Genomic DNA, 24,536 nt, shown 5'->3' with positions numbered 1-24,536 from the left:
CCAAATGGGATAGTCTTTTTTCTTTTCTTTTCTCTTTTCTCTTCTCTTTTCTTTTCTTTCTTTTTTTAAGAAAAAGAAAAAAGAAGTTGTGCCCCCTTGCTTGGCCAAGGAGGAAAATAGACTGAAGTCATTGAAACCCGAGGAGTGCTTCGCAAATCAGTGTATCTTTTTTTTCTTGCTTTTTAGGTCCATACCTGTGACATATGGAAGTTCCCAGGCTAAGGGTCAAATTGGAGCTGCAGCTGTTGGCCACAGCCATGGCAACGCAGGATCTGAGCCACGTCTGTGACCTACACCGCAGCTCACGGTAGTGCCTGATCCTTAACCCCCTGAATGAGGCCAGGAATCAAACCTGAATCCTCATGGATACTAGTTGGATTTGTTATGGTTTAGCCACAACAGGAATTCCCCAGTGTATCTGTTTTAAGAAAAAAAAAAATCAAGATATACTTCACATATTCAGAAATTCATTTAAAAGTACAGTTGATGGAGTTCCCTGGTGGCACAGTGTGTTAAGGATCCAGCATTGTCACTGCTGTGGCTCTGGTTACTGCTGTGGTTGGGGTTCAGTCCCTGGCCCAGGAACTCCTTCCTTGTGCTGTTGGGCATGGCCAAAACCAAAAACAAACCAAAAAACAAAACAGATGGCCTTTAAGCGTGCTGACCCTCCACACAGTTGAAAACCTGCGTATAGCTTTATAGTCAGAATTCTCTCCACTGTTTTGCATCCGTGGATTCAACCAACCATGGCTTCCATAGTACCCTAATATTTATTACTGAAAAAAAATCTGTGTATAATAGACCTGTTCAGTTCAAATGCATGTTGTTCAAGGGTCAACTGTATATAACTCAGTGTTCTTTAGTATATTCACAAGATTGTGCTGCTGTTGTCACCTAATCCCGGAACAGTTTCGTTCTTCCAAAAAGAAGCCCCATTGCCATTAGCAGTTTCCCTTCCTCCCCTCAGGCCTAGACAGCCACTCTCTTCCTCTGTGGACTTGCCTGTTCTGAACATTTTTAGCATTTCATAAAAATGGAATCGCATAATATGAGGCTTTTTGTGGTTGCTTCTTTCAGAGTAATGTTTTCCAGGTTCACCCATAGTGGCATCTGTCAGTATGTATTTCTTTTTATGGCTAAATAATATTCCATTATGTGGATATATCACATTTTGTTTATTTATCTGTTGGTGGACATTTGTTTCCACTTTTTGGCTTAATATTATGATAATGCAGCTATGAACTTCATTTGTTTTTGTGTGAACATATGTTTTCATTTCTCTTGCTAATATACCTATAAATGGAATTATTGGGTTATATGGTACTCTGACTTTTAAAGTTTTATTGACATAGTTGATTTACAGTGTTGTGATTTCTTGGTTGTTAATACACATACCTATTTTTCAGATTCTTTCTCCATATAGGTTATCACAGAATATGGGGTAGAGTTCCTTAGTGCTATACAGCAGGTCCCTATTGACCATCCATTCCATATACAACAGTGTGCATAACCCCTAGTTCATTCACACCCACCGCCTACCCCTTTTGGTAACCATAAGTTTTGTTTTCAAAGTCTGTGAGTATGTTTCTGTTTTGTAAATAAGTTCGTTTGTATCTTTTTTTTTTTTTAGATTCTACATATTAAGTGGTATCATATGATGCTTGTCTTTGACTTCACATAGTGTGATAATCTCTAGGTCCATTCATGTTGCTGCAAATGGCCTTATTTCATTCTTTTTTGTGGCTGAGTGATATTCCATACTATAATACTATATAATTACCACATCTTTATCTATTTCTTCATCAATAGATTAGGTTGCTTCCATGTCTTGGCCATTGTAACTAGTGCTGCAGTGAACTTTGTGGTGCATGTATCTTTTTGAATTACGGTTTTCTCTGAATATATACCCAAAAGTGGGATTGCTGGATCATATGGTAGTTCCATTTTTAGCTTTTTGAGGAACCTCCATACCGTTTTCCATAGTGGTTGTGCCAGTGTGCATTCCCACCAACAGTGTAGGAGGGTTCCCTTTTCTCCACACCCTCTCCAGCATTTGTTGTTTGTTGACTTTTTGATGATGACCATTCTGACTGGTGTGAGGTGTACATTGTGTACATTATAGCTTTGGTTTGCATTTCTCTACTAATTAGCAATGTTGAACACTTTTCATGTATTTTTTGGCCATCCATATCCCTTCTTTGGACTGTTAGATTTTTGTTTGTTTTTGATGTTGAGCAGCATGAATTGTTTGTATATTTTGGCGTTTAGACCTTTGTTGGTCGCTTCATTTGCAAGTATTTTCTCCAATTCTGTGGGCTGTCTGTTTGTTTTTGGTTTCCTTTGCTGTGCAAAAGTTTTTAAGTTCAGTTAGGTCCCATTTGTTTATTTATTTCCATTACTCTAGGAGCTAGATCCAAAAAGATACTGCTGTGGTTTATGTCAAAGAGTATTCTGTCTTTTCCTCTGAGAGTTTTATGGTAGGTCTTATATTTAGCTTAGAGCTGGGTCTTTAGTCCATTTTGAATTTGTTTTGTGTATGGTGTTAGTGTTCTAATTTCATTCATTTGCATGTAGCTGTCCAGTTTTCCCAGTATACTTACTGAAACAACTTTCTTTTCTCCATTATATATTCTTGCTTCCTTTGTTGTAAATTAGTTGACCATAGGTGTGTGGGTTTTTTTCCCTGGGCTTGCTTTCTTGTTTCATTGATTTATATTTCTGTTTTTGTGCCAGTACCATACTGTTTTGATGATTGTAGTTTTGTAGTATAGTAGTCTGAATTCAGGGAGCTTGATTCCTCCAGCTTCAATTTTCCTAAGATTGCTTTGGCTATTCAGGGTCTTTGTATTCCATATAAATTATAAAATTTTTTTATTCTAGTTCTGTGAAAAATGCCATCAGTAATTTGATAGGGATTGCATTGATGGCTTTGGGTAGTATAGTCATTTTGACAATATTGATTCTTCCAGTCCAAGAGAATGGTATATCTTTCCACCTGTTTGTGTCATCTTTGGTTTCTTTCATCAATATCTTATAGTTTTCAGAGTACAGGTCTCTTAGGTCTCTTGTCTCTTTAGGTAGATTTATTTCTGAATTTTTTTTTTTTTCTTTTTGATGTGGTGGTGAATGGGATTGTTTCCCTGCTTTCTCTTTCTGATCTTTCACTGTTAGTATATAGAAATGCAATTGACCTCTGTTTAGTTTTGTAACCTGCAGCTTTACCAAATTGATGAGCTCTAACAGTTTTCTTGTAGTGTCTTTAGGATTTTCTAGGTATAACATGTCATCTGCAAACAGTGATAGTTTTGCTTCTTTCTTTCCAATTTAGATTCCTTTTATTTCTTTTTCTTCTCTGATTGCTGTGGCTAGGACTTATAAAACTATGTTGAATAGAAGTGGCAAGAGTGGACATCCTTGGAGTTCTCATCGTGGCACAGTGGTTAACGAATCCGACTAGGAACCGTGAGGTTGTGGGTTCGATCCCTGGCCTTGCTCAGTGGGTTAAGGATCTGGCATTGCTGCGAGCTGTGGTGTAGGTTGCAGATGCGGCTCGGATCCCGAGTTGCTGTGGCTCTGGTGTAGGCCGGTGGCTACAGCTCCGATTCGACCCCTAGCCTGGGAACCTCCATATGCCGCAGGAGCGGCCCAAGAAATGACAACAAGGAAAAAAAAAAAAAAGTGGACATCCTTGTCTTGTTCCTGATCTTAGTAGGAATTGCTTCAGCCTTTCACCATTGAGAATGATGTTAGCTGTGGCTTTGTCATATATGGCTTTTATCATGTTGAGGTAGGTTCCTTCTATTCCCCACTTTCTGGAGGTTTTTTTTTTTTTAATCCTTAATGGGCGTTGGATTTTATCAGAAACTTTTTCCACATCTACTGAGAGAATCATAATGGTTTTTATTCTTCAGTTTGTTAATGTGGTATATCACACTGATTTGTGGATATTGAAAAATCTTTGCATCCCTGGGATAAATCCCACTTGATCATGTTGTACGATCCTTTTAATGTATTGCTGGATTTGCTTTGCTAATATTTCGTTGAAGATTTTTGCATCTGTGTTCATCAGTGATTCTGGCCTGTAATTTTCTCTTTTTTTTTTTAGTGGTATCTTTGTCTGGTTTTGGTATCAGGGTGATGGTGGCCTCATAGAATGAGTTTGGGAGTGTTCCTTCCTCTGCCATTTTTTGGAATAGTTTCAGAATGATAGGTGTTAATTCTTTTCTAAATTTTTTGATAGACTTCACCTGTGAAGCCATCTTGTTGTCGACTTTTGTTTGTTGGAAGTTTGTTTGTTTGTTTGTTTGTTTTTGGCTTTTTGGCTTTTTGCTATTTTTTTGGGCCACTTCCACGGCATATGGAGGTTCCCAGGCTAGGGGTCTAATTGGAGCTGAAGCTGCTGGCCTACGCCAGAGCCACAGCAACGCAGGATCCGAGCCGCGTCTGCAACCTACACCACAGCTCACGGCAATGCCAGATGTTAACCCACTGAGCAAGGGCAGGGACCAAACCCGCAACCTCACGGTTCCTAGTTGGATTCGTTAACCACTGCGCCACAACGGGAACTCCCTGTTGGAAGTTTTTAAACCACAGTTTCAAATTTAGTGCTTGTGATTGGTCCGTTCATCTTTAGTATTTCTTTTTGGTTTAGTCTTGGAAGATTGTTCTTTTCTAAGAATTTGTCCATTTCTTTTAGGTTGTCCATTTTATTGGCATATAGTTGCTTGTTGTAGTCTCTGATGTTCCTTTGTATTTCTGTGATGTCCATTGTAACTTCTCCTTTTTCATTTCTAATTTTACTGATTTGAATCCTCTTTCTTTATCTTGATGAATCTGGCTAAGGGCTTATCAATTTTGTTGCTCTTTTCAAAGACCCAGCTTTTAGTTTCACTGATCATTTCTATGGTTTTTTAAATTTCTATTTCATTTATTTCTGCTCTGATCTTACTATTTCTTTCCTCCTGGTAACTTTGGGTTTTGTCTGTTCTTTCTCTAATTGCTTTAGGTGTAAAGTTAGATCATGTAAACTGAAGTTTGGCACTTGCCATCAGCCTCTACATGGATTAAATCATGAGCCCCTGCAGCTGCTGACCTGCAGCACCCCCTGAGCAGAGCTCAGTGTGAAAATCAGGAGTGAGATACTCTGTGGAAAACTGGGAGAACAGGTCTGCAGATAGATATTTTTAGGAGATTTTATGTGCCAATTCTTGGATCTCCTCATATCTAGAAAAACACTAAAATACTTCATGTGATGTCTGCTGCTTGTGGCTGGTAGTAACTTTCAGGAGATCAGCAACAAACTTTTATAAAATGCGTATATGGCTGCATGCATCTACCCCTCACCTTTATCATATCCTGAATTCCCACCTTTCCTCTTTGGGCGGAAACTTTCAGGTTATGTACTTTTTTTTTTAGGTCGACGATTGTTTTTTTGAGATTTTTATTGTTTCCTGAGGTAGACTTGTGTTGCTATAACCTCCCTCTTAGAACTGCTTTTGCTTCATCCCATAGGTTTGGATTGTTGTGTCTTTGTTGTCATTTGCTTCTAGTATTAAATTTCCTCTTTGATTTCTTCAGTGATCAATTAGTTGTTTAGTAGCATGTGGTTTACTCTCCATGTGTTTGTGTATTTTGCCATTTTTTTTCTTGTTGATTTCTAGTCTTACAAGCATTGCAGTTGGAAAAGATGCTTGATACGGTTTCAGTTTTCTTAAATCTACCAAGGCTTGATTTGTGGCCCAGAATGTAATCTGTCTAAGATAATGTTCCATGTACCCTCGAGAAGAGTGTGTATTCTGCTGCTTTTGGAAGGAATGTTCAAAAAATATCTATTAAGCCCATCTGGTCTAATGCATCATTTAAGGCCTGTGTTTCCTTGTTGATTTTCTCTCTGGATGGTCTGTCCATTGTTCTAAGTGGCTCACTATTATTGTGTTGTCAGTTTCTCCTTTTAAAGCTGTCAGCAGTTGCTTTATGTATTAAGGTGCTCCTATGTTGGATCATATATATTTACTATTGTTATATATATATTTACTATTGTTATATCTTCTTCTTGGATTGATCCTTTAATCCTTATGTAACTTATAACATTCTTTATTTTAAGAATAAATGTCCTTTTTTTGCTTTTTTTGTGGCTGCACTTGCAGCATATGGAGGTTCCCAGGCTAGGGGTCGAATCGGAGCTACAGCTGCCGGCCTACGCCACAGCAACACCAGATCTGAGCCGAGTCTGTGACCTACACCACAGCTCATGGCAACACCGGATCCTTAACCCACCGGGCAAGGCCAGGGATCAAACCCACAACCTCATGGTTCCTAGCTGGATTTGTTTCTACTGTGCCATGACAGGAACTCCAAGAATAAATGTCTTTAAGAATATTTTAAATGTCATTCTTTATTTTAAGAATAAATACTTTAATGTCTCTTTAAAAAAAATGTTATATAAGTTTGTTTTGTCTGATATGAGTATTGCAACTCTAGCCTTCTTTTGATTTCCGTTTACATGGAATATTTTCTTCCATCCTCTCACTTTCAGTTTATGTGTGTCTAGAACTGAAGTGGGTCTCTAGAAGATAGCTTATATATGGGTCTTGTTTGTGTATCCATTTAGCCAGTCTATATCTTTTGGTTTGGACATTTAGTCCATTTACATTTAAGATAATTATTGACATGTATGTTCTTATTGCCATTTGGTTAATTGTCTTGGATTTGTTGTCACTGGTCTTTTTTCCTCCCTTCTCTTGTTCTCTTCTCTTGTGGTTTGATGACTGTCTTTAGTGTTGTGTTTGGCTTTTTCTTATTTGTGTATCTATTGTAGATTCTTGGTTTGCAATTAACTGCAAAGTTTTGATATAAGAAGATAACACATACACACACACAAATTGTTTTAGGTTGTTGGTGTCTTAATTGTAAATGCATCTTCAGTATCCTGCATTTGTACCCTCCTTTTCTCATGATTTCTGGTTTTGGCAGCATATTGGTGTGTGAATGATTTCCTACCTTTACTATATGTATGGCTTTACTAGTGAGCCTTGTCATTTGTAATTTTTTTTTGTTACTAGTTTTAGCCTTTTCTTTTCCACCTAGAGAGGTTCCTTTAGTATTTGTTGTAAAGCTGGTTTAATGGTGCTGAATTCTCTTAGCTTTTACTATAAAGCTTTTGATTTCTCCTTCAAATCTGAATGAGAGCCTTGGCTGGAGATTTTTTCCATTCATCACTTTAAATATATTGTGCCACTCCCTTCTGGCCTCCAGAGTTTTTGCTGAAAAATCATCTGATAACCGTATTGGGGTTCACTTATGTGTTACTTGTTTCTTTTCCCTAGCTGCTTTGAATATTTTCTCTTGGTCTTTAATTTTGGTCAGTTTGATTAATATGTGTCTCTGGGTGCTCCTTCTTGGGTTAATTTTATATAGTACTCATTGTGCTTCCTGAATTTGAGTGAGTGATTCCTTTCCCATGTTAGGTTAAGTTTTCGGCTGTTACCGCTTCAATATTTTTTCTGGCCCTTTCTCCCTCTCTTCTCCTTCTGGCACCCCTTTGATGCAGATGTTGGTGCATTTAAAGTTGTCACAGAGTTCTCTTAGGCTGTCTTCATTTCTTTTCAGTCTTTTTTTTTCTTTTCTGTTCCATGTCAGTGATTTCTACCAGTCTGTCTTCCACCTCGCTTATTTGTGCTTCTGCCTCCTGTATTTCACTCTTGGTTCCTTCCAGTGAATTTTTTATTTCAGTTGTTGAATTTTGCGTCTCTACTTGCTTAGTCTTTAAATCCTCTATTTCTTTGTTCAGTGTTTCTTGTAATTTATCAGTGTTTGCCTCCAGCTTATTTCCAGGATCTTGAATCATCTTTACTATCATTAGACTAAAGTCATTTTCATGGAGGTTGCTAATCTCCCAATCACTTAGCTGTTTTTCTTGTTTTTTTGTTTTTGTTTTTTTCCTTTATCTGGGTCATAATTCTCTGCCTTTTCATTTTATATAGATTTTTCGTGTGGTCTCCCTATTGTAGGCAATGGGGTTGTAGCCTCTCTTGCTTCTGATATCTGCCCCTCTTGCAGCTGAAGTTGGTTTGGGGACTTGCTGCACACTTCCTGATGGAAGGGACTGGTGCCTGACCACTGGTGGGTGGAGCTGATTCCTGTCCCTTTGGTGGGTGGGGCTTTGTCTCTGGGCATGATTAGATGCAGCTGTGTGCCTAGGATGTCTTAGGCAGCCTGTTTTCTGATGGGTGGGGCTTGTGTTTCCCACCCTCTTTGTTGTTTGGCCTGGGGCTTCTCAGCCCTGTTGGGTGGGGCCATATTTTTCCAAAATGGTCACCTCTGGGGAGTTCACACTAGTGATTATTCCTGAGCCCTTTGCCTTCAATATCCTTCCCCCACAATGAGCCGCAGTCACCCCCTGTTTTCCCAGGATATCCTCCCAGATCTGTAAGTAGGTCTAACCCAGATCCTTTTGGAGTCTCTGCTTTTCCCTCGGACTCAGTGCACCTTAAAGCCTGTGTGTTCCCTTCAAGAATGGAGTCTCCTTTCCCCCTAGTCCTGTGGAACTCGAGTGTATAAGCCCCACTGGCTTTAAGTGCCAAATGCTGTGGGGGCTCCTCCCAATGCCAGACCCCTAGGAGTGGGAACCCCTTGGGCTTGGAACTCTCACTCCTGTGGGTGAGCCTTTCCAGTCTGTAGGTTGCCCACCTGGCAGGTATGGGATTGTTTATATCACACAAGCACTCCTCCTGCCATCTTGATGAGTAGGATCTAAATCTGGGTGTTCTTTCCCTGGTTGCTTTAGGTGTAAAGTTAGGTTATTTGAGATTTTCTTGTTTCCTGAGGTAGGCTTTTATTGCCTTAAAACCCCATTTTAGAACTGCTTTTGTTGCATCCCATAGGTTTTGGATTTTATCTTCATTGTCATTTGAATCTAGGTATATCTTTATTTCCTCTTTGATTTCTTTGGTGATCCATTGGTTGCTTAGTAGCATATTGTTCTACACATCTTTGCGTTTTTTTGCAGTTTTTTTTTTTTCCCTTGTGGTTGATTTCTTCTCATAGCATGTGGTCAGTAAAGGTGCTTGATGTGATTTCAATTTTCTTAAATTTCCTGAGGCTATATTTGTTGCCCAAGATGTGATCTATCCTGGAGAATGTTTCATATGCACTTGAGAAGAATGTGTATTCTCTACTTTTGGATGGAATATTTTATAAATGTCAATTCCATTGGTGTAATGTGTTATTTTAAGACCTGTATTTCCTTATTGGTTTTCTGTCTAGATGATTTTCTGCCTAGATGATTTTCTGTTCATTGCTGTAAGCGAGGTGTTAAAAGTCCTCACTATTATTGTGTTATTGTTGATTTCTCCTTTTATGCCTGTTAGCATTTGCCTTATATATATATTGAGGTACTCCTGTGTTGGGTGCATATATGTTTAGAATTGTTATTTCTTGTTCTTGAATTGATTCCTTCATCATTATGTAGTATCCTTCTTTGTCTCTTGTAACGTTCTTTACTTTAAAGTCTATTTTGTCTGATATGAGTATTGCTACTCTAGCTTTCTTTTGATTTTTATTTACCTTTTTCCATCCTCTTACTTTCTGAATGTGTTCCTAGATCTGAAGTGGGTCTCTTGTAGACAGCATATATATGGGACTTGTTTTTGTATCCATTCAGCCAGTCTGTGTCTTTTGGTTGGAGCATTTAGTACATTTACGTTTAAGGTAATTTCTGATACGTATGTTCTTACTGACGTTAATTATTTTGAATTTGTGTTTGATGGTCTTTTTTATTTCTCTATTGTTCTCTGTGGTTTGATGACTCTCTTTAGTGTTGTGTTTGGGTTGCTTTTTCTTATTTGTGTGTGTATCTATTTTAGATTTTTTGGGTGCAGCTACCATGAGTTTTGATGCAGCAGTCTATATATATACAAGATTGTTTTAGGCTGCTGGTCTCTTAATTGCAAATGCCATTTCAATACCCTGCAGCATACTCACCTCTGATTGCTGGTTTTGATATCAAATTTGTGTGTGGACTATTTCCTACTTTTCTTTCCTGTGTGTTTGCCTTTAACTGGTGAGCCTTCTCATTTGTAATTTTTGTGTTTATAGTTGTGGCCTTTGTTTCCTAGGGAAGTTCCTTTAGCTTTTGTTGTAAAGGTGGTTTGATGGTACTGCATTCTCTTGGTTTTACTTACCTATAAAGCTTTTGATTTCTCCTTCGAATCTGAACGAGAGCCTTGCTGGGTAGAGTGTTCTTGGTTGGAGGTTTTTGCCTTTCATTACTTGAATTTATTGTGATACTCCTTTCTGGCCTGCAAGAGTTTTTGCTGAAAAATGAGCAGATAACCTTATTGGGGTTCCCTTTTATGTTACTTGTTTCTTTTCCGTAGATGCTTTCAGTATTTTCTCTGTCTTTAATTTTGGTCAATTTGATTTAATATGTGCTTGAGGTGTTCCTACTTGGGACTCATCATGCTTCCTAGACTTGAATTAATGTTCCTTTCCCATGTTAGGGAAGTTTTTAGCTGTATCTCTTCATATATTTTCTAAGGGCCTTTCTCTCTTCCTCTTGAGACCCCTATAATGCAAATTTGGTGCATTTTATTTTGTTCCAGAGTTCTTTTAGACTCTCATTTCTCTTCATTCCTTTTTTTTTTTTTTTGTCTGTGAGTAATTTCCACCAGTCTGTCTTCCATTTCATGTATTCGTTTCTCTGGCTCATTTATACTTTATTGATTCCTTCTAGTGTATTTTTCATTTGTTATTGCATTGTTCATCTTTATTTTTAAAATCTTCTATTTCTTTGTTAAGCATTTCTTGTAATTTCTCAATCTTTGCCTCCAGTTTTTTCTTGAGATCTTGGATCATCTTTGCAATCATTTGTCTTAACGTCTTTTTCATGTATGTTGCCTAGCTCCACTTCTCTTAGTTATTCTTTTGGTGTTTTGACTTGTTCCTTTGTCTGGAGTGTATTTTTCCACTGTTTCCTTTTAACTGGCTTTTTGTGTTTGTGGATTCCTTTCTGTAGGTTCTCATGTCTGCAATATCCCTTCTTGGTTCTCATGTCTGCCCCCTGGTGGGCGAAGCTGGTCAAGGGACTTAGGCTGGCTTCCTGATGGGAGAGACTGGTGCCTGCCCAGTTTTTGGTGGAGCTGAGTTTCATTGGTTTCATTGCTGTGGTGGGTGGGGCAGTTTGAGGGGTGGGACTAGAGGCAGCCTGTCGAAGGGTAGGTTTGTGTTCCCACCCTGTTGGTTGTTTGGCTTAGGGCTTCTTGGCACTGATGGCTACAACGTGTTGGGTGGAGCCAGATTTTTCCAAAATGGCAGTCTCCAGGGGGAGCTCACACCAATAATTATTCCCTGGGTTTTCTGCCTCCAGTGTCTTACCCCCCAGTGCACTGCACCTGGCCCCTGCCTCCCCAGGAGACCCTCCAAGATCCACAGGTATGTTTGACCTGGATTCTCATAGAGTCCCTGCTTTGTCCTTGGACCCAGTACACATGAAACCTTGTGTATGCTCTTTAGGAGTGGATTCTGTTTCCCTCAGTCTTGTGGAGCTCTTGCACTCAATCCCTGCAGGCCTCAAATGCCAAATACTCTGGGGCTCTTCTTCCCAATGCCAAACCGCCTAGGCTGGAGGACCCGACATGAGGTTTGGAATGCTCACTCATGTGGAAGAGCCTCTGCACTATTGCTATTTTTCAGTTTGTGGGTTGCCCACACAGTGGGTACGGGTTTGCTTATATCATGAAAGTGCTCCTCCTACTGTCTTGTGATTTCTTTGTCTTTGGGTGTAGGATTTCTTTTTTGGCAGTTTCCTGTATATTTTATCAGTGGTTGTTCAGCAGTTTTGATTTGGGTGTATTCATGAGAGGAGGTGAGCTGAAGTCTTTCTACTCTGCCATCTTGTAAATCTCCCTTTTAAACTTTCTTAAAATTGTAAAACACACATAAAATGTACCATTTTAACCATTTTTAAGTGTACAGTCCACTAGAGTTAAGTATATTTACATTGTTATGAAACACCTCTATAATTCTTCTCATTTTGTAAAAGTGAAACTCTGTATCCATTATACAATTTCCCTTTTCTCCTCCTCTAGTCCCTGGTAACTATCATACCCTTTTCCCCCTATAAATTTTACTACTTTAGAAACCTCATATATGTGGGAGTATTTAGTACTTGTCTTTGTTGACTCGCTTATTTCACAAAGCATAATGTCCTCAAGGGTCAACCACACTATAAAATGTAACAGGATTGCCTGCCTTTTTTTACCCCCTTCCTTTTTTTTTTTTTGTCTTTTTTAGAGCTGTACCCACAGCATATGAAGGTTCCCAAGTGAGGGGTCCAGTTGGAGCTGTAGCTGCCAGCCTGTGCCACAGACACAGCAATGTGGGATCCGAGCTGCATCCATGACCTACATCACAGTTCACAGCAATGCTGCATCCTTAACCCACTGAGCGAGGCCAGGGATCAAACCTGCGTCCTCATGGATGCTGGTCAGGGTCATTAAGCACTGATCCATGACGGGAACTCCTTCCCTTTTTTAATGCTGAATAATTTATTCCATTGTGTGTATATACCATGTTTTTTTCCCTACATTCTTTGATGGCCATGTGGGTTGCTTTCACCTCTTGGCTGTTGTGAATTGTACTGCTAGGAACATGGGCTTGCAGATTTCTTTGTGTCCTTCCTTTCAATTCTGTTGGATATCTACCCAGAAGAGGGATTCCTGAGCTGTGTCATAGTTCTATTTGTAATTTTTTCCTTTTTTGGCTGCTCCTGCAGCATATGGAAATTGCGGGGCCAGGGATTGAACCCATAACACAGCAGTGACCCAAGCTGCTACAATGACAACACCAGATTCTTAATCACAAGAGAACTCCAGTTCAGTGGCATTAAGCACAGTCACAGTGTTGTGTAGCCATTATCACTATCCATTTCCAGAACTTTTCATCATCCCACACAAAAACTGTTAAAACCCATCAAACAATAACTTCCTTTCTCCCCTACCCCTTAGCCTTTGGTAACTACCAATATACTTTGTTTCTGTGAGTTGCCTCTATGCCATGTAAGTAGAATTATAAAATATATTTTTGTGTCTGGCTTCTGTTTAGCATACTGTTTTCCAGGTTCATCCATATTTTAGCATGCATCAGATTTTTTTTTTTTAAAGTCTTTTTAGGGCCACACCTGTGGCATATGGAAGTTCCCAGGCTAGGAGTTGAATTGGAGCCTTAGCTGCTGGTGTCTGAGCAGCATCTGTGACCAACACCACAGCTCATGGCAACGTGAATTTCTTTTTTTCTTTTTATTCTTTTTTTTCTTTTTATGGCTGAATAACATTTCATTGTATGTACTATATTTTTCTAGTCACCTGGTGATGGACATTTGGTCTGTTTCTACCTTTTGGTTATCATGAATTTGGTTTGTTTCTCCCTTTTGGTTATCATGAATAAGTGCTAAGAACATTTACTTTTTTTTTTGTCTTTTTTTTGCTATTTCTTTGGGCCACTCCCATGGCGTATGGAGGTTCCCAGGCCAGGGGTCGAATCGGAGCTGTAGCCACCGGCCTATGCCAGAGACAGCAACGTGGGATCCGAGCCGCGTCTGCAACCTACACCACAGCTCACGGCAACGCCGGATCGTTAACCCACTGAGCAAGGGCAGGGACCGAACCCCCAACCTCACGGTTCCTAGTCTCGGATTCGTTAACCACTGCGCCACTACGGGAACTCCAGAACATTTATGTTTTGAGTCTCTGCTTTCACTTCTTTGTAGTATATATTCATGGAATTGATGGATCATATAATTTAGTGTTTAACATTTTAGTAAACCATTGAACTGTTTTTCCCAGTAGCTATACCATTTTGCATTCCCATAAGCAATGTACAAGAGCTACAGTTTCTCCATATCCTGGCCAATACTTATTATTCCCCCCCCCCCCCCATTTCTGAAGTAATGGCCATCTCACTGTGCGGCAAGTGGTATCCTATGGTTTTGACTGTGTTTCCCTAAAGACTGATAACTCTGAGCATCTTTTCATGTGCAGTTGTCTTTTAGGGAAATGTTTAAGTCCTTTGTCTCCCCCCCCCCCTTTTTTTTTTTGCTGCATCTACAGCATGTGGAAGTTCCAGGGTCAGGGATTGAACCCAAGCTGGAGCAGTGACAAATCTGGATCCTCAACCCGCTGAACCACCAGAGAACTCCCATATTCATTGTTTTGCTGGTGGATGGCTAGTTGTTACAGCACCATTTGTTAAAGACTGTTCTTTTCCCATTGAATTGTCTTGGGACCCCATTAAAAACAAAAACAATTGACCACAGATGTATGGATCTTCTTCCTGGATTCTCAACTATTCTATTGATCTGTATGTGTATCCTTATGACATACAGTTTTGATTAGCTTTGTGTTTTAAGTTTTCAAACTGGGAATTGTGAGTCTTCTTTCTTTGTTAACGTGGAGTGTTATACTGATTATTATATGTTGAGCCAGGTTTGCATTCCCGAATAAATTTGATTCCGTTATGGTGTATAATATCCTTTCTTATATGCTGCTGCATGTGATTTGGTAGTATTTTCTTGAGACTTTCCATCTGTGTTCATAATGGATATTAGTAGTTGTTTTGTAATGTCTTTGTTTTATTAAAGTACAGTTTATTTACAGTGCTGTTTTAATTTTTGCTGTACAGCACAGTGACTTGGTTATACATATATATATATATATATATATATTCCTTTTCATATTCTTGTCCGTTATGGTTTATTACAGGATATTGAACATAGTTTCCTGTGCTATACAGTAGGACCTTTTTGTTACTTTGTCTGGTTTGATGTCAGGGTAATACTGGCTGTATAGAATGAGTTGAGAAATGTTCCTTCCTCTCCTTTTTTGGGAAGACTTTGGAAAGAATTGATGTTGAGTCTCCTTTATGTTCATCAGTTGTAGTAAGTCAAATAATGTTTCCCCAAATTCATGTCCACAGAAAGTCAGTGTTATTTGAACTAAGATAACCCAGAAACTCAGTATTATCTTAATTAAAAATGAGGAATTCTCAGGTAGCTCAGTGGGTTAAGGATCTGGTTTTATCATTGCTGTGGCCTGGGTTCAATCCCTGGCCCAGGAACTTCTTGCCATGGGCGTGGCCAAAACAAAACCAAACAAAACTTCAAACCCTAAGGGTTTAAAAAAAAAAAGAAATAGTTAGATCATACTGGATTAAGGTAGGCCCAAACTCCAATGATTTGTGTCCTTATAACAAGAGAAAAGGACAAAAAGACAAATGCAGAAATAAAGACCGAGTAAGGAGATAGAGGTGGAGATTGGAGTGATGCTGCTACGAGCCAAACAGTACTAAGAGCCACTAGAAACTAAGAAGAGGGAAGGAAGGAGTCTTCCCTAGAGCCTTCATAAGGAAGCATGGCCGTCAGCAATTTGATTTCAAATTTCTAGCCTGCAGAACTATAAGAGAATACATTTCTGTTGTTTTAACCAACATGTTTGTGGTAATTTATTACAGTAGCTCTCGAGAAGTAGTATACCATTAAAACCATCTGGTCTTGACCTTTTCTTTATGGGAAGTTTTTTGTTTTGTTTGTTTGTTTTGTCTTTTTGCCATTTCTTGGGTTGCTCCTGCAGCATGTGGAGGTTCCCAGGCCTAGGGGTTGAATCGGAACTGTAGCCGCCGCCGGCCTATGCCAGAGACACAGCAACGCGGGATCCAAGCCGTGTCTGCCACCTACACCACAGCTCACGGCAACCCGCTGAGCAAGGCCAGGGATCGAACCTACAACCTCATAGTTTTTAGTCGGATTGGTTAACCACTGAGCCACGACGGGAACTCCGGAAGTTTTTTTTTTTATTATTAATTCAATGTCTTTCCTACGTATAGGCCTATTCAGATTTTCTGTTTCTTCTTGAGTCAGTTTCAGAGGTTTGTGTCTTCCTAGGAATTTATCAGTTTCACCTAAGTTATTCTCATTTGTTGGTATACAGTTGTTCAAGTTTTCTACTTTCCTGCTGATCATCTAATTATTTTGTCCACTTATAAATGAGATATGGAAGTCTCCAACTATTACCAAGTGATCTCTTTCTCCCGTAAATTCTGTCTATTTTTGCTTTAAATATTTTGTTTCTATTTTTGCTAACAATACATGTTTGTTATATCTTCTGGATGGATATCAGTATTTTTCTTTTTGGAGTTCCCATTGTGGTTCAGTGGTAATGAACCTAACGAGTATCCATGAGGATGCGGGTTCGATCCCTGGCCTTGCTCAGTGGGATCTGGTGTTGCCATGAGCTGTGGTGTAGGTCGTAGATGTGGCTCGGATCTGGTGTTTCTGTGGTGTAGGCCAGCAGCTGCAGCTCCAATCAACTCCTGTCCTGGGAACTTCCATATGCCGCAGGTGTGGCCCTAGAAAACAAAAAACAATTGTTCTTTTTGAACCTTTTGTCATTATAGTGTCATTCTTTGTCTCTAGGAACAAATACTGTCATAAAGTCTATTTTGTCTTATTTTTATGGCATTCTAGATCCTAGGAACATGTTGGAGGTTTTATAAGTCCCACGGACACTTCAGTCCATATCTTCCTTTAAGATTTTTTTTTAGTCTGTGGGTATCCATCACCTCAGGCAGGTGCAAACATAAAACACTCGCCTGTAGTAGTTTTTGACCAGTGCTTCCTGGGGAAAGGAGTTTTGCACGTGAGCTTCCAGGTAGGTCAAATACAAACCTCTTTACAAGTGAGGTCTTCCAAGGAACTGTTACCAGACAGGTTAGATGATGATAGTTCTTTGGGAACAAGACTTTGAAAGAGATTCAGATCCATTCTGCTGTCTCTGGTGGTTAACAGGGTGCACTGGGAAAGTGCATTGTTTTCATAGCTAACTTACATCTAGCAAGTGGGGGGATGGGACTAGGGTAAGTTAAAATGCCTTAAAGTTCACTGTTCTTAACAAGATTAATCCTTTTTTTTAAAATGCTGGGTTGCTGCAAGCCTTGTCTAGTTTCCGATATTCTGAAAAAGTTGATTCTGACTGTTCTCACCAATTTCTCATTGCTTTTATGAAGGAGAGAATTTTTAGAAGTTCTCAGTACTCCATTATTCTCACTGATAGAATCCAGTGCATCACTTTGTTAAAGGTAGGCACTGAAGCAGCAGCAACCTTCCCAAATCAATAGTGTCAGGTTTGTCCAGCATATGAGTGAGGAGCAAGCAAGTAGCACTCCTAATGGAGATAAAAGAGAGACCCTAAGCAGTTCTACTTCTCCAAGGAGAAGGAGGGGTAGGGAACCATTTTCTTTGAGTACCTGTATAATAGGTTTTATTTACTATCTTATTCTCATTACAACCTTTATGATGTGTAGGAAATACTGTCATCACTTTATAAACTGGAGTGAAGGGGATGAAAGGCCACAAAGCTACTGAGTGGCATACCTAGGATTCAGACCTTAAAAAGCCATTCCTGGAGTTCCTTTCGTGGCTCAGTGGTTAACGAATGTGACTAGGAACCATGAGGTTGTGGGTTCGATCCCTGGCCTTGCTCAGTGGGTTAAGGGTCCGGTGTTGTGGTGAGCTGTGGTGTAGGTCACAAACGTGGCTCGGATCCTGTGTTGCTGTGGTTCTGGTGTAGGTCGGTGGCTACAGCTCTGATTAGACGCCTAGCCTGGGAACCTCCATATGCCGCAGGAGTGGCCCTAGAAAAGGCAAAAAGACAAAAAATTAAAAATTAAAAAGCCATTCCTTTTCTACCATATTTTTCATTTATTGAGTTTTCACTTTGTGACCACTACATTTAATTATGCTTTCTCATTTAATAATCACTCCACTTTTCAAGGTAGACTTTATTACTCCCATTTTACAGAAGAGAAAACTGAGGATGAGAGGTTAGCTCTCTTGCTTAGGTTATAGTACAAATAGGACAGAGTCAGTTCTGCTGGGCTCCTTCACCCATACCTTTAGACAGGGCAGGGCTTTCTCAGTAGGCTTGGGATTGTTGCACCTCCTCTCCTGCTCACTTGCTTCTGAGGACTAACCTATGCTTTTTCCAGATAAGGAGCCCTTTTTCTGGTGTTTGAGCCCTTTGTCTGGTGTTTGAAGTCCTAGATTGACCAGGGGTGAAAGAAATCCCCTTGCCTTCCCATTTGGTATCTAGTAGAAAGAGCACTAGATTAGGAATTCTGGCTTAGCCACTGAATTTGGCTCTCTGAAAACTTGTACCTTACTTAGGGCCTTAGTTGTCTCCTCTATAAACGGCCTTCGAAATGGGATATGCAAGAAAATATCTGCATTTTACTTACTTTTTGTTAGTGTTTTATAATGAATTATAGAGGTTCATGCACATAATTCAGGTGTGTATGTTGTATGTTTGGTTGTTTATTGATGGGATGCCTGATCATAGACCACTGATCTATGAAGTGAGGGGATTTGACTAGAGTGTGTTTCAGTGCCAATATTCTGTCATAATTTACCAGTAGGGTGGGCTGCATTTAGCTGGGAAACTTGGCAATATTGACTCTTTGGCTACTGTTCATCTTGATGTTTTTGGTTATCTTTCCCTTCAGATCTTTTCCCAGTTGTAATCTCTTCAGCCAAAGATGCTCTTCTGCTTCTACAGTGCTCTGGTGCTTGCAGTTGGCAGAAGTGTTGCTGTATGTCATTGGTTTTAGGAGGTTGCCAGCAGAATTGGCAGATGAGGCAGAGTAGTTGTTGATATTTTTCAGCAGGCAGGATTCGGGCCCCATCTTGTTCTCTTTGTGATGAAACAAACTGCAAAGCTCTGATTGATCATATTCATCACAGTGGAAATCTGGGGCCAAACTATTCTCAAGTCTTCTTTACCATAAGATATCAATACTGTGTACAACAGTCTAGACCTAAGAGTTCTCTGTGTTAGTAAAGATGTTTAACTCTCCCCAAAGAAATGAAAGAACCTCAGGCAACACTAATCACTGCTCACTCCTTGAGGAGAAACCCCTGAGGTCTGTTCCTCCAGCTGAGGAGTCTCCGCCCTTCTGCCCGCCTACCAGCCCAGGGTTCCAGGTTTCTCATTGGGAGGTACACACGCTTGCCTTGCTCATAGCCCCTTTCCCCCACTTTTTCATAAATACTATCTGTCCCTCACACCATCTTGGAAAGATTTGTAGTTGTTTACCAAAGATTGTATAATAGTTGTCACAGTCCTCATTACCAGTTCATCTGACATACCACCAGTTGTAAGATGCATCTTGACTTCAGATACTAAAATGGGAAAAATGTCTTAGAATCTATGAAAAATGGTAGTTCCCTAAGTCTCAAGCAGGAGAACAAAAACTAGAGACACTAGGAACGCTAACAGCTGAGAGCCTCGCAGAGTGAGCAAATATGGGAGTCAAAGGTAACTCCAAGATGCAGCAGCTGCAGGAGCTGTACAGTTTGAATATCTTCTAAAATAAATCCTTTTATCCGGTGTTATCACTGCTGTGGCCTGGGCCACTGTAGTGGCAGAGGTTCTATTCCTGGCCCAAGAACTTCCACATGCTGTGGGTCCAGCCAAAAAAAAAAATCATAATAAAAAATAAAGTAGTTCCTACTGTAGCACAACAGGATTGGTGGTGTCTTGGGAGCACTGGAATGCAGGTTTGATCCCCAGTCCTGCACAGTGGGTTACAGATCTGGCGTTGCCCCAGCTGCAGCCCAGGTTGTGGCTCAAATCTAGTTACTGGCCCTTGGGAACTCCATGTGCCACAGGTTGGCCAAAAAATAAAAAATAAAATAAATCCTTTTATCAGAATGATGCTAGAAATCAGTTCTTATCATTGAAGTTAAAAGGGCTAATTGCCTAAAGACATTGGTAGAATGAACAGATGTTTAAATTTCTTCAATTCAGGAGTTCGGGTCATGGTACAGCAGAAATGAATCCTACTAGGAACAGTGAGGTTGTGGGTTCGATCCCTGGCCTCACTCAGTGGGTTAAAGATCTGGCGTTGCCATGAGCTTTCGGTGTAGGTTGAAGATGAGGCTCAGATCTGGTGTTGTTGTGGTGTAAGCCAGTGGCTGCAGTTCCGATTAGACCCCTTTCCTGGGAACCTCCATGTGCTGCGAGTGTGGCCCTGAAAGAAGGAAGAAAAAAAAAAAAAAAGACAACCCCCCCCCCCCCCAATTTCTTCAATTCAAATAGATGAGTGCCTACTATGTATAAGAAGTTGTGATACATAAAACTAATGGATTTTTTTTTTTTTTTTGCTTTTTAGGGCCACCCCCACATCATATGGCAGTTCCCAGGCTAGGGGTCGAATTGGAGCTGTAGCTGCCGGCCTACACCACAGCCATAGCAACACCAGATCCGAGCCACGTCTGCAACCTGTACCACAGCTCATAGCAACGCCGGTCCTTAACCCACTGAGTGAGGCCAGGGATTGAACGTGTGTCCTCATGGATGCTAGTCAGATTGGTTTCTGCTGAGCCATGATGAGAACTCCATGGATTTTTTTTTTTTTTTCACTTTTATATCAATTACATGTTGAAGTAATAAAATCTTGGATCTACTGGGTTAAACAAAACATATTACTGAAATTAACTTTACATGTTTCACTTTGTCAGTGTTGCTACCAGAACATTTAAAATGATGTTTGTGGCTCACACTTGTGGCTCGCATTACATATATATATGTATATATGTATATATATATATATTTTTTTTTACTTATTACTCAAATGAATTTATCACTACTCAAATGAATTTATCACATCTTTAGTTGTATAATGATCTTTTTTTTTTTTTTTTTGCCATGTCTTGGGCCGCTCCTGTTCCATATGGAGGTTCCCAGGCTAGGGGTTGAATCGGAGCTGCAGCCGCCAGCCTACACCAGAGCCACAGCAACGCGGGATCTGAGCCGCGTCTGCAACCTACACCACAGCTCACGGCAACACCGGATCATTAACCCACTGAGCAAGGCCAGGGATCGAACCCGAAACCTCATGGTTCCTAGTTGGATTCGTTAACCACTGAGCTATGACGGGAACTCCAGTATAATGATCTTAACAATCCAATTTCACAGGATTTCCATCTCATAACCTAAGCACATCCCCCCAAACTGTCTCCTCCGGAGACCATAAGTTTTTCAATGTCTGTGAGTCAGCATCTGTTCTGCAAAGAAGTTCAGTCTGTCCTTTTTTCAAATTCCACATGTCAGTGAAAGCATTTGATGTTGGTGACTCATTGTATGGCTGACTTCACTTAGAATAATTTCTAGGTCCATCCATGGTGCTAAAAATGCTGGTATTTCGTTCCTTTTAATGGCTGAGTGATGTTCCATTGTGTATACGTGCCACATCTTCTTGATCCACTCCTCTGTCGATGGACATTTAGGTTGTTTCCATGTCTTAGCTATTGCAAATAGTGCTGCAGTGAACATCGGAGTACATGTGTCTTTGTGAGTCGTGGTTTTCTTTGGATAGATGCCCAGGAGTGGGATTGCTGGATTGAATGATAGTTCTATTTTTAGTTTTCTGAGGCATCTCCATACTATTTTCCACAGTGGTTGCACCAATTTACAATCCTACCAACAGTGTAGTGGGTTCCTTTTTCTCCACACCCTCTCCAACACTTATGTTTGTAGACTTTTTGATGGTGGCCATTTTGGCTGGTGTAAGGTGGTACTTCATAGTGGTTCTGATTTGCATTTCTCTAATAATGAGTGATGTTGAGCAGCTTTTCATGTGTTTTTTGGCCATCTGTATGTCTTCCTTGGAGAACTGTCTATTTAGATCTTCTGCCCATTTTTTGATTGGGTTTTGGTTTTTTGGTATGGAGCTGCAGAAGGTGTTTATAAACTTTGGAGATTAATTCCTTGTCAGTTGAATCACTTGCAAATATTTTCTCCCATTCTGTGGGTTGTCTTTTCGTTTTGTTTAGGGTTTCCTTTGCTGTGCAGAAACTTTTAAGTTTAATTAAGTCCCATTTGTTTATTTTTGTTTTTATTGTCACTACTCTGAGAGGTGGATCTGAGATGTTGCTGTCATTTATGTCAGAGAGTGGCCTATGTTTTCCTCTAGGAGTTTGATAGTGTCTGGTCTTCTATCTAGGTCTTTAATTCATTTGGAGTGGATTTTTTTAAAGTTTGTAATTTCTAAGAATAATTAAAACTAGTAACATTTTATCATTAAATAAATATATTCAATTTAGTGATAGTTCTAGCAACATCAGTTCTTACAGAAAAATGAAATCATCAAACTCCCACTTATAAACATTTTTCAAAAGCAGTTGCAGAATTCTTTTAGATTACTCCTGAATTCTTATCTGTTGAGTGTTTTTCTCAGACATAGTGATCTTCATCTACACAGATCATCCATAGGTGTTTCCATAAGCTGTGCAGAAGTTAAAGAAGCATACCATTCCTTGAGGAAAAATAAGCAATGTTATGTAGCTTTTCTACTCTTGGCCAAAGAACCTAATTCTGTACATTACTTCTGTCTTTGGCGTGGCCATTTTCAAACAGTTATTATGTGTCTGATTATTTATTGAGAAGAATAAAGTGTTCTGAAGAAGTGAAATGTGGATTTGAGTGAAGGAAGTTAGCTGATAGAGCTTTTACACTTTTCCATGAATATTGTGACTTTACCACCCTGTGACAGTTTTGATATTCAAAACCCTTGATTTCACTTATTTTTCTTAGCTTACTTCCCTCTCTACCCCTAAAGTATGTAATACTCTTAAATAATTATGGTAAAAAATCTTATTTAGGTGGACTTTTGATCAGACTTTCTTTACTTTTATTTTTAACTTCTCATAAATACTTATTTTGTAGGTATCATAGCTGCAAATGTTTTTGTATTTTGTTTGTGGAGAGTACCTTCTCTACAGCGGACAATGATCAGATATTTCACATCCAATCCAGCCTCAAGTAAGTCTAACTTGTGTGGTTTTATTTTCATGTAGTGGTAATAATGAAATAAATATGCTTTATGTTGATTGAAATGCTGTAGAAAAGATGTTGCCTATCAGTAAGTGAAACCAGGAGGTCAGGCTGTGAGATCTTGGAGGATAGGAGCCTCATTCTCTTACTGCTGTGTCCAGGCACCTACTTGCACCTAGTAGATATCTAAATATTTTTTTAATGACTTAAGATCCATGAACACTACAAGTTTACTCTTTGAAGAGACAATTATATACAACTTTATTTCTGTAACTGAAATAATTTACTGATTATTTTTTCTAACTAGCTTTTACCATAAGGCCAAGTTGCTTTCATCGAATTGAGAATTTTTATTGGTTGCTTACTAAGTAGAAAAGAGATTTAAGATAGCTTTTTACCACTTTGAAAAATGCTGTCATAAACCATCTTATCCAAGCTTTTAACTGGCTCTGGTTTGTTTCCCATGTTTTCTTTATTTCATAATAATAATGAAAAAAAGTCTAAAACTGGATAATTTTTACTGCCTGTGTAAAAATTACATGATGTTTTTCTTTGTCTTGTAGAGGTCCTTTGCGCTCCAATGTTGCTGTCAACGTTCAGTCATTTTTCCTTGTTTCACATGGCAGCTAATATGTATGTTTTGTGGAGCTTCTCCTCCAGCATAGTGAACATTCTGGGTCAAGAGCAGTTCATGGCAGTGTACTTATCTGCAGGTAATAAGCTTTCATCTTGGGCCCTTTCGGAGCAGAAGTGCTCTTAACTGGAGAAGGGACAAAGGGAATGCTTGTAGCCATATTCTACATAGAGTTAAGTGCTCAGTACATATTTGTCCAATTGTATGGAGAAAAGGATAGCATAGACTGGTGTAGAATTTAAGCATGCCATTTTTCTCTCACTAGACCTTGGTTTTTTTACCTCAGGTTTTTGTTTGTTTGTTTGTTTGTTTGTTTTTGCCACACTTGCGGCTTGTGGAAGTTCCTGGACCAGGGATTGAACCCGTGTCACAGCAGCAACCTGAGCCACTGTAGTGACAATCCCAGATCCTTAACCTGCTGCACGGCAAGGGAAATCCAGGCCCACCATTTTTATAGATAAGTGGTTCCCAGACTTCTGGCTGTGTCAGTCACCTGGATGTTTGTTAAATAACCTTAAGTTCATTTCCCACATGTGGTCAGAAAGCTTTAGATTAGAGCTCTCCAATAAGAGTGTCAAGAATGAGTTCATTCTCTTTGTTGCAAGCATATATTAGCATGGAACTATTCTAGTCATTCTGGAGGTAGCACTTCCTTATTTCAACTAGGTAATGATAGTGCAAGAATCACAATTTCCCAGATGCTGCTAAATTGTCAACAGGTGGCTTAAACTTATTTATCTCTGTTTGCAAAACGTACTTAATTAAAACCATGAAGTGCAAAAATTCACTCCTAATATCCCTTCATTTAAAAATAGTATAGAACAGAGTTCCCGTCGTGGCTCAGTGGTTAACAAATCCGACTAGGAACCATGAGGTTGAGGGTTCGGTCAGACATTTTTTTCCCCCCTATAAAGTGTCTAAGCGATAGGCAGGGTAAGTATTTGCCTGCAACTTATAATGACCCAGGTAGAAACTCAACGTTGTTGGTCTCTGCGGGGTGGAGGTCAGAACTGGAAGCCATT

At 39.6% G+C, this 24,536-nt stretch overlaps 1 protein-coding gene across 1 annotated transcript in view; it reads left to right on the top strand.

Annotated features, from left to right (window-relative positions):
- Positions 1 to 24,536, top strand: part of PARL (presenilin associated rhomboid like) — a 51,980-nt gene that overhangs the window by 18,341 nt on the left and 9,103 nt on the right. The window contains exons 5-6 of the mRNA XM_047787601.1: positions 22,773 to 22,868; positions 23,444 to 23,593. Coding sequence (XP_047643557.1) covers positions 22,773 to 22,868; positions 23,444 to 23,593 — 246 coding nt within the window. The remainder of the gene's footprint in view (positions 1 to 22,772; positions 22,869 to 23,443; positions 23,594 to 24,536) is intronic.

This window comes from Phacochoerus africanus, chromosome 1 (assembly GCF_016906955.1).
Source record: "Phacochoerus africanus isolate WHEZ1 chromosome 1, ROS_Pafr_v1, whole genome shotgun sequence".
In the NCBI taxonomy this organism is placed as follows: domain Eukaryota; kingdom Metazoa; phylum Chordata; class Mammalia; order Artiodactyla; family Suidae; genus Phacochoerus; species Phacochoerus africanus.
Note: the sequence above shows the minus strand (reverse complement) of the source record. Positions and strands in the feature narration are given on the sequence as shown.